The sequence below is a fragment of the Ochotona princeps genome, chromosome 1 (assembly GCF_030435755.1).
Source record: "Ochotona princeps isolate mOchPri1 chromosome 1, mOchPri1.hap1, whole genome shotgun sequence".
Lineage (NCBI taxonomy): Eukaryota > Metazoa > Chordata > Mammalia > Lagomorpha > Ochotonidae > Ochotona > Ochotona princeps.
The window spans coordinates 26,765,035-26,775,580 of NC_080832.1; the positions used below are offsets into that span (position 1 = coordinate 26,765,035).

A 10,546-nucleotide genomic window follows, 5' to 3' on the forward strand; every position below is an offset into this window, starting at 1 on the left:
TGTCATTCATTTTGCTTATCTCCACTAAGGCGCATGTTCTTCTTCATCAGCATCTATCATAGGAAGCTCCCCCGCAGAGTAAGGAAGCTGGAGGGTAGGGCCAAACAGGCAATGACAATATATTTCAAACCACAAGTCAAGACCTGTTGCTAGGTGATAAAATCTAGCCTAATGGAGAAGGCCCTGGCCTCCTAGGTGATAAAATCTATTTTGAGGGAAATGACTAGTGTTTAATGGAAAGAGATAGAAAGGAATAGAGTAACGTAGAAAAGGGGAAGGCAGGGGAAAGAAACTGAAACACATGGTATATAATAGGTTTAGGTGTTGTAAGACTAGTTTTAAAATGTCAGATCCTGTAGTTGTATAGGTTGTACCATACAAAATGTCAGATAATGTAGTCTTTGAGTTGGGTCATAATATAAAATGTACCACAGTTAACAACCTTTGAAGGACAGATATTTGGTTAAGATGCTGCTTGGGAAACCACATCCTACATTGAAGCACTTAGATTCGAGTCCTGGAATTGCTCTCAATTAAAGCTTCTTGCTGATATGCACTGGGGAGGCAGCAGGTAATGATTAGCATATGTGAGTCCCTGCCACCCACATGGGAAACCCATATGGAATTCCTGTCTTCTGGCTTTGAGTTAGCCTAGCCCTGGCTCTTGTAGACATTAGGGGAATGGCCCAGAGGATGAAAGACTCTCTCTCTCTCTCTCTCTCTCTATCTCTCTCTCTCTCTCCCTCCCTCCCTCATTCCCTCTCTCTCCCTCTGTAATAAACATGAACTGTTTTTACGAGTCTGAAAGCCCCTCAACCATGGTGAACACTTAGACAGATAAGTCCATCAATAGGATCTGACTATGTTTCCAATGTCTTTCAGCAAATAAAATACTTGAGAAATAGGAGGCAGTGCTGTCATCACCTGTTACCACATTCTGAAGATGGAAGACATCCTTGAGCACTGGCATGTCCTTTTTCTCAAGACACACTCTTCCCTTTTCAATTTTGATGCCATTTCTCTTCATCCTTCTTTAGCTGCTGTCTCCAAGTCTACTCTGTACACGACCTTTAAATCCTGACGTGCTATCCTACACCTTGCTTTGTCTCTGCAGGTAACTTCGTTCATGACCATATCTTCACTGAACTGTTTAATTACCCCTGATGCCCAAATCTCTACCTGCACTCATGCATCTCTCTGGGACATCAGCATTGTCATAACCCTGATATATTTCAAGTACCACATGTCATAACTCCCTATCATTCCTTTGTCCTAGCCTTCCCATCCTCATTTCCCAAATTTGCTCTTATTTCCTATTCCTAATCTTGGTACAAATCGGTGTTATCACTGTTTCACGCATCTGCCACAGATAGAGATGCTTTGACTACCTCTATCTGCTTAGTCATCAAATCCTTCCCCCTAGTAGTTCTTGATTTTGCCATGGCCATTCATTCTACTGGCAGCTTCCTTGTCTGGTCAGCAACATCTTCCACCTGCACCTAGCAGTTTCCTCTCCCCTGCTCTCCAGGATGTCATACCTAACCTGTCATATTCCCCATGCTAACAGAGCTAGCTTATTAAAGCCTTTGTCTCCCGATGTTTTAACACCTTCCATGCAACTTGGTCCCTTTCACCAGTGTGTCACACATAACTTAAACTCCATCTCGCCCACCTCACAGGTGCTAAAAATATTTCCTCCTCCCCATTTGCTTTGAATGTTGCATTTTCCATAGAGAGAGGAAGATCATTATGAACAACCTAGTCAACATCATCATCATCATCAAAAAAGACTTCGAAATGTGCTTCAAGCTATGAATCTTCGCCAAACTCCTGAGACCCATCAGATTTTTCAAATTTGTGAGAATATCAAAGTAATTTTTCTTCCAAGAAAAAAAAACAGCCTGTCACATGGGGAACTAAAAACTTACATTAAATAATTACCAGAATAATGGATCATACAATATGTTAAAAATTATTATAGCCAAAGAATAAAAATAAAGCACACTTTCAAAATGTACTATCTGTATTATAGTTCAAAGAAAAGAAAGGTGATTACAGAAACTCTGACTCACGCTCCTGACAGCTAATGAAAAAAATTGCCAGCAGCAAAAGTGCATTCTTTTTTATCTCAGTGACAGGCACTTTTGTTTTTCTGAAGAGAAGGTCTTCTATTCCATTTTCTATAAATGACTTGCTTTTTTTCTAATTAGAAAGCATAGCGGACACCACATTATTAATTCAAAGTTTCCTTCTTAACAGCTATGGACAAAAGAGATGGCTGAATAAATCTGAATGCAGAAATATCAGTAGGACCTACTGTGATCTTTCAACTGAAACTTCCGACTATGAACATCAATATTATGCCAAAGTTAAGGTCATTTGGGAAACAAATTGCTCCAAGTGGGCTGAAACTGGACGATTTTATCCATTTTTAGAAAGTAAGTAACACGGTTGTCACAGTTGTCAATTCAATAGCTGTTTTGATATCCAGTTGATCTGACTGCCTGGTGTCACATGTAATCACAACCTGAGACAACCTTGGCCCAAGGAAGGGACTCAGCTGGGCTTATTCTGTGCCAGCAAGTTGAGTGGGCAAGCCAGGGAGCTCCCCTAGGAAGGAGTCTCAGGGCTTCAGATTTAGAGTAAAAGGTTTAACCAAGTGAACTCTAAAGTTTCTCCCAGATGCAAAACTGATACTAGATACTAATAGTGTCAAAATCCAATTTGGTTCTCTGTTTAATGGCGACTGTGTAATTTAAAGAGAAATCAAATCATCATAATAGGGTAGGTATGTATATAAAAGATGTGGAATGTATTGGGGTGCATCCATAACGTGCCTGAGAGTGTTAGGTCAGAAATTTGGGAATGCAATAATGTAATTTCCAGGTGCAACATAAAATGAAAGCCATAGCTTCCTAGTATTTGTTTTGCAATCTTACTGCTCCCCTTTATAACTCAGCCATGAGGAACTCACCATAATGATCTCTGCACATGACACGGAGGCTCTGCAGCTGGCGCCTGTTCCCAGGGCTCAGCCAGATCTGGAGTCAGCCAACTACAGCCCTCAGGCCAAACCTAGGGTTTCTGTTTGTCTACAGGCCCACAGCTCAGAGTGGTATTTATCATTTTTAATAATTTAGAAAAAAATATTGTGTGATGTGAAAAATACATGAAAATCAGATTCCAGGTCCTCTTCACAATTTCAGAGTTACTGGAACCCAGGCCATGCTCATTTCTGCAGAAATCCTCCAGGGTTGCTTTCTCACTCCTTCCAGAAGACAATGGTTCCAACAGAAATCATACAGCCACAAAGCCTAAACTATTTACAGACCAGATCTTCATGACTGAAGTTTGTTGACCTCTGTTCTAAAGCATTCTAATCACATCTCTGATTTTTCCACTTTTTGAATCATGTCAATGTTGTTTAACATGGACTTTTCATGTCACAGGCATATTCCACTTTTGGTTATACTCATCTTCCTCTAGTGTTGCTAACTGATGTGGCTAGAAACTCAATGCGTACAACCCTTCAATCTGCAGTTTTCACCTAGTGCCAACATGTGTCTGATGATTGCTTTAGGCTCAGGTGTAACTTGGATCTACTTTGATACATTCTAAGGTTTCTGCAAGAAACTGGGTCTCAACTCTTTGAATAGAGAAGTCTTTGAATATACTGCAGCTTTCTCCCCAGTGATGTTTATATTTGAAAGTGATAACCCCTTTCCCATCCCGTTTTAGCACAAATCGGCCCCCCAGGCATGACTCTGACCCCTGAGGAAAAGTCTGTTTCTATTGTCCTGACGGCTCCAGAGAAGTGGAAGAAAAATCCAGAGGACATCCCCGTGTCCATGCAACAAATATACTCCAACCTGAAGTATAATGTCTCCGTATACAATACCAAATCCAAAAGAATGGTAAGACTGAGACAGAACATTGAGTGGCCTCTGTGGATGCCACTTTTTATAGTACAGCTGGAACCAGAGGGCCACTGCTTGTAGTTCCCCATGTGAATTTGGGAAGATATGACACTCAAAAGTGATGTCCTGTAACATACAGTTAAAGCCGACACACAGAAAGCTTACAGAAATGACTTCAGCTTTCCTGTAGAAAAACAATGTGAGCAGTGTGTGATGTTGGAGTGTTGCACTTCACTTTGCTTCTCCAAGAAGGAAAAATAAAAGTTAGCCAAAACATAGGACCAAGCTGAATGAGAAATGCATCCAATGTTACTCAATGGATTCATTCCTAGAATCAGTGCAATTCCTAAACACAGTGCACTGAGCTGAAGGAAAGGGGTATTTTGAAAATGTTGCTAAACTAAAAAACTTGTAGTGGCAGCAAACGAGGCAATGAGGTCTCCATCTTGTATTTCCTTCTGCAGTTAGTTGTCTGAGGTAGTTCCAGAAGTCTGCCTCTGACTGCCACTATTTGCTTTCCCCTGCCCTAGTGGTTCCAGTACGTGACCAACCACACATTGGAGCTCACCTGGCTGGAGCCAGCCACTCTGTACTGTGTGCAAGTGGAGTCCTTTGTGCCAGGGCCACCTCGCCCCACTCAACCTTCGGAGAAGCAGTGTATCAATACTTTGGAAGGTAAGCCACAAAAAAACCTCTGCTGGCCTAAAGAAGAAATCAGATAAACCTAGAAGGAAGACAGTTTTGACAAGGTTTTGACAAATGCACCTCAAGCAGGTTGGGACAAAGGCAGAAATACCTATCCTTAGAAATACATTGAACCTTCTGGGATGCAGACAAGCAGGTTGTGACAAGGCAGAAAAAGATATCTGTCACCAGTACTGCATCAATCAGCCTGGACTTTGCTTTTGAACTTGGCCAACAGCAGGGAGTTTTGCTTTTGAACTTGGCCAACAGCAGGGAGTGTTTTTGCCCCTCAGGGAGCTCTCAGCTCTCCTGCCAAAAATCCTCCCACAGTCTCACAGCTTCCTGTCTTGTGCAATTAAGACTTCTTGCACATGTCTTTTTGTTTTTGTTTTGTTTTGTTTTGTTTTTGTACTTTAAAGTCAAAGTCACACTGATTGATCGAAAAGTTCTCTGGCTTTCATAAACATCAGTCAATTTTATTGCTAAGAAGCTGCAATCACCCATATCCAAGCACTGGTTGGAAATCCAAGCAGTTCCACTTCCAATCCTGCTCCATGTCGATGTGCCTAGGAAAGAAGCAGCAGATGCCCAAATGCTTGTGATCCTGCACGCCCATGGGGGACCCTGGTGGAGTCCCAGGCTCCTGGCTTCTGCCTGGCCCAGCCCAGACTTTTTCTGCCATTGAAGAGATGAACCAGCAGGAGGGAGGTGTCTCTTTCTCTCCCTCTTCCTCTGCGCCCCATAACTACCTTCCAAATGTAAAAACTCTTAGAGAGAAAAGATAAAATCAGACACTTGAATACAGAAAAAAGCTTTGGTTCTCCATTGGGAATTCAGATTACAGGCGGTTCAAGTTGCCTTTGGATACCCCTTATGGCTTCATGAGGATCTTAGAGCAGCCAATCAGGAGTTATTTCCTTACTTTTACCCAGCTTTCCTGGACATGCAGGTGACATTCCACCTGTTGGGAAATGGCACTGGGCTGTGAGTGTGGCCTTCTTTCATCCCTCAGGGTGAGAGAAGCTTGAAGGTAAAATCTGAATCCGCAAAGAAAATGTTTTACAATGCTCTTCCCCCATAGCTTCTCAGCTCCTCCCCCAAACGTGCTGGGCAACTACTCACAGCCTTGCCTGCCACCAGCCATGAAGAGGAACCCGGCTTTCTTCCCCACCACCTGCAGGATACAACTATCCCACAGGGGAAAACCAACTGTAGAATAAAACGGGAAAAGAGGAAAGTGTTCTCCTGAATCTCTGTCCTTCTCAGGCCATTTCTTTAAGATGGAGTGTTCTCAACCATGTGTTTAAGAAAATTAAATCGCCCACTCAATCAAAACAGCCCAACAATGCAGATGGGAGATACTGCTTCTGTGTTTGGAGAAAGTACTCTATTTACCAACGGCTTTTCAGCACCACATGGCAGGAGTGGATTGACTGGGAGAGAGTCACTCATTCAATTAGCAGGGCTCAGACAACTAGAGCACAGATTAAATTAAATGCTTCCCAGTAAGCAGATGGAGCCCACTGTCTCCCCGGCATAGGAGAAAGATCAAAACTGTGGAGTATTTTTTCTTATTTCAAACTTTCCCATGACCTGCCAGCCGTTAGATAGCCAGAGATCCCTTTGCAGACACTGCTATAGGACCGGCTTCCTGAAATGAAAACAGGACCTCTTCAGCTTCTTCTTTGGAAACAATCTCTGCTCTCCAGTCTCTAACATGCAACTGCAGGTCGGTTCATTAGACTGTGTGCTGGGGTGCATGTGTGGTCATGACTTCTTTGCATTAGGACAGGGTCAGCCCAAGGACAAGGACCATATCAAGAGGATGGAATCAAGCTGGTGTCTAGACACCTGCCATGTGCACCTCATAGTCTTGGCACATTGCTGTGTGGTGCCTGTATGTGCATGTTAGAAAAGCCTGCAGTTGGACTCCAGTGGGATTTTTGCTGCTATCTATTGTTGATCACCCCCACCATCTGTAACACACCTGTTTTCTATTTTTACTTATTTATTTCTTTACTTAAAAGACAGTGTGACAGACCAAGAGGAGATAGAAGAGAGAGCTCTGCTGTGTGCTAATTCACACCCAAATGGATGCAAAGGTATATATATATATATGTATATGAAAGGCAGACTGACAGACAAAGGAGGGGGGAGAGGGAAAGAGAGGGAGAGAAATCTTCCACTTACTGGTTCACTTCCCCTATACCTGCAACAACCAGAGCTGGGCCAGGTTGAAGCCAGGAGCCACAAACTCTATCCCAGTCTCCTACATGGATAGAAGGGGCTTGAGTATGCTGACTCCAAGGCACATTAGTAGGACGCTAGATTGGAAGTGGAATAGCTAGGACTTGAACCAGGCACTCAGATATAAGATGTGAGGAGCCCAAGTGATGTCTTAACTTGCTGCACCTCAATGTCACTTCTCATCAGTGTTTCTAAATCAAAGTCCACCTTTCCTTGGTAAGGCCCATCCACCTTGTACCTTGTACAAGATGATCTGCTTTACTCAAAACCTACTGATTAAAAATGTTACTCTCATCTAAAAAATACCTAGAATAATATTTGGCCAGATTTCTGAGTGTTGTAGCCTAGCCATGTTTACACATGAAATTAACCATCTCAACCTCTATAGGAATTTCCCATATATAAAGATATTTTAAATGTTTTGTGGAAAATGACTAAAAGACAAGTTCATTTGGTTGCAAAAATGTTTGAAATCCATGCAGTGTTTTTGTTAATATATATTTTTTCATGAATCATATGAACCTTTTCTTTAATGTTTTTACTTGAAAGGTGGAGTTACAGAGAGAGAGAGAGACAGACAGACAGACAGAGATCTTCATCTGTTGTTTCACTCCCCTAATGGCTGCAAGAGCTGGGGCTGAGCTGGGCTGAAGCCAACAACCACAAGTTTCTTCTGGGTCTCCCACATGGGTGCAACAGCTCAAGGAAATCAGCCATCTGCCGCTGCTTCCAAGGCACATGAGCTTGGAGCTGGATGCAAAGTGGAGCAACCTGGTCTTAAGTCAGCACTCTTATGGAATGCTGGTGTAGTAGGCAGTGACTTAACTCACTGTACAACAATCCCCGTCCTCTTTGACAAACTTTTTGAAGACCCTGTATGTGTATTAATTTCAAATTTTTTTGCACAAAAATAAGCATATTTTAATTCCCCATCCATGAACTTTTTCTTCAAAGTTTCTTGAAATAATTTAGTCATGGTAAGTCTCAAGTCATCAAGTTGATATTCTGGCCAATAATAGGCCAGGGTTGCTTGTTTCTTAAAACTCTTCACCAGACCTTGTCATTCCTCTGTGGCCTTTCACTCAACCTGAGCCTAAGCACAACAGGGCGTGGAAGGACACTGCTACCATTTTCAGTGTACACCTGCTCATCCACCTCCCATACACACCCTCAGGAGAAAATCTGGGTAACCAATACCAGAATAGTTCTGTGACTCACATATGAGATAATGCCATACATTTGTGTCCTCTGTTGAATGAATGAAAAAGATAGAGTCGAGTGCATATTTAAAAGTGGGGCAGCTTAAAAGAATCTTCACAGAGAGTGTTTTGTTTGGCTTGAAATGCTGAGTTTTGCAAATATCAGGTGCACTTGCTTCAAATGGAAAGCATGAAATGTTCAACAAGATGTACAATGCTGAGTACCTTCTGAGTTGGATTACTAATATGTCCTTACTGTAAAGACTGGAGGGGAGTCCAGATAATGTCTTAAGACCAGCAGTTATCAGTGAGAATTCTGAGACCCTGTATCACCTTGAGCTAAGACTTCTCACTGTGCAGGTGAGAACTGGGTTCCTGAATGTAATAATCTACCCAAAGCCTCTTGGCATGCATTGCCAGGGACTTCCCACCCCACATAAACACAACTCTGTATCCCTTTCCTCCCTTTTTCTACAGATCAAACATCAGCGCTAAAGGTTAAAATCATCTTCTGGTACGTTTTGCCCATATCCGTGGTCGTGTTCCTCATTTCTGTAATGGGATATTCCATTTACCGATATATCCATGTTGGCAAAGAAAAACACCCGGCAAATTTGGTAAGTGTCAGGGTAGGAAAAACCTATAAGAGACACAGCTCCATTTGAATCTAAATAGCTGATAAATTTAAATTAGTTCCAGTGATGTGTTGGTTTCCAAACATGACCAAAGATTAAGATTCTTTAGCATTGAATGCATTTTATCCTTCACAATTGGATCTTGGACCACTTCCTCTTGTATACAGTTTGGTTAAGACATGAGCCCTGCTCTTCCTGAGGTTAAGAGTGAGATGACAGCAGGTTCTGGGATGCTGAAGGTATAGGAAGGCACTGAAGCCTTTTGCTGGGGTTATATTTCCATGCCAGAACTCACCTGCAAAGGGTGAGTGAGTCAGGGCATTACTGCAGGCAGAAGAAACAATAGCAATAAAGGGTGCATGTGTGGGAAACAATATCATATCACTAAACTAGAAGTTTCCTGAGAAAAGGAAAGGATAGAAGAGAACGGAAAATGCATAAAGGGCCAGGTGGTTTGAGGATTGGGGTGCTATGGCAAAGGGCTTGGGTTTATGCTGGTGGCAAAGAGAAATCCTCCAGGGGGTATTAAGTTAGGAGTGTCATCATCAATATTATGGTTTTGACTCAACTGGATAGTGGTTCCAGAAGAGCTTTAGGGGAAGGAAGACTAGAAACCAGATAAGCAGCTAGGGGCTATGTGTATGAGCAGAAAGATGGAAGAGCGGGATGTTGGCCTGAGACAAACAGGGAATGTCAGAGCACTTGAGATGAGTAGGAGTGGACCTGATCCTTTAGGGCAAGGAGAGGAAGAAAGTAGATGAAGGAGGAAACACCGTTTTATTAGACGATCTGCCACAGACCTCCAAAAGGCCAAACAAAAGGTTAACAATAATAATTATTTCCCTGGGAATTGTTTAAAGATGTGCTCTCGTGTGTGTGTGTGTGTGTGTGTATGTGTGTGTGTGTGTATAACATTATTGTTCCTGTTGATTCAGCGTTTAAATTGTTCTATCCTTCCATTTTTCAGAGTTAAGCTTTATACAGGCAACTTAACAATACCGATACCCAAAGTAAGCTTTTTAATGGCACAGGGAGACCTTTTCCTGGGAGGAAAATTCACAGACTTGATTATGTGATTTTTTTTAATGGAATTTTTGTCTTAAATGAGTTTACATTCTATTTGGTGGCAAGTAGTGTGGCTCAGTGGGCTAAGCCATCTCCAGAACACAGTATCTTCTATGAGTGGTTCAAGTCCCAGCTGCTGCACTTCCAATTAAACTTCCTGCCAATACACCTGGGAAAGCAGCAAATGATGCCTTACTTGAGTCCCTGCAACCCACATAGGAAACCCCTGGCTCCTGGCTTCAGCATAGTCCAAAGCTGGCTGTGTGGACATTTAGGGAATGAAACAGTAGATAGAAGATATCTTTCTCTCTCTCTCTCTCTCTCTCTCTCTCTCTCTCTCTCTCTCTCTCTCTCTCTCTCTCTCTCTTTCCCCACCCTCTCAATCATGCCTTTCAAATATCTACATAGATTTTCCTTCAAAAAGATTCTGTGGGTCTGGAGTGATAGCCTAATGGTTAAACCCTTGCCTTACATCTACCAGGATCACATGTGGGCGCTGGTTCATATCCCAACTGCTCCATTTCCCATCAAACTCCCTGCCTATAGCGGAAGATGGCTCATGGGAAATCAAAAAGCTCCTGGATCCTGGTTTTAGCCTGGCCCAGCCATGTGGTCATCCAAGGAGTGAACCAGTGAATTGAAGATCTCTCCATGTCTCTCCCTCGCTCTGTCTTTAACTCTGCCTTTCAAACAAAACAAATCCTTTTTTTAAAGTCCATGTACCTTCAGCAATACTTTGCTTATAGTTATTTTTTCAAATTAATGTAGTATTTTTATATAGTCATTTTCCTATTACTAA

General features: G+C 42.3%; 1 protein-coding gene across 2 annotated transcripts in view; it reads left to right on the forward strand.

Annotated features, from left to right (window-relative positions):
- Nucleotides 1-10,546, forward strand: part of IL20RA (interleukin 20 receptor subunit alpha) — a 49,556-nt gene that overhangs the window by 35,656 nt on the left and 3,354 nt on the right. The window contains exons 3-6 of one of the 2 annotated variants that reach the window (XM_012927582.2): nt 2,260-2,438; nt 3,739-3,914; nt 4,448-4,592; nt 8,525-8,664. In XM_012927582.2, coding sequence (XP_012783036.2) covers nt 2,260-2,438; nt 3,739-3,914; nt 4,448-4,592; nt 8,525-8,664 — 640 coding nt within the window. The remainder of the gene's footprint in view (nt 1-2,259; nt 2,439-3,738; nt 3,915-4,447; nt 4,593-8,524; nt 8,665-10,546) is intronic. The other variant, XM_036494165.2, reaches the window with a different exon arrangement.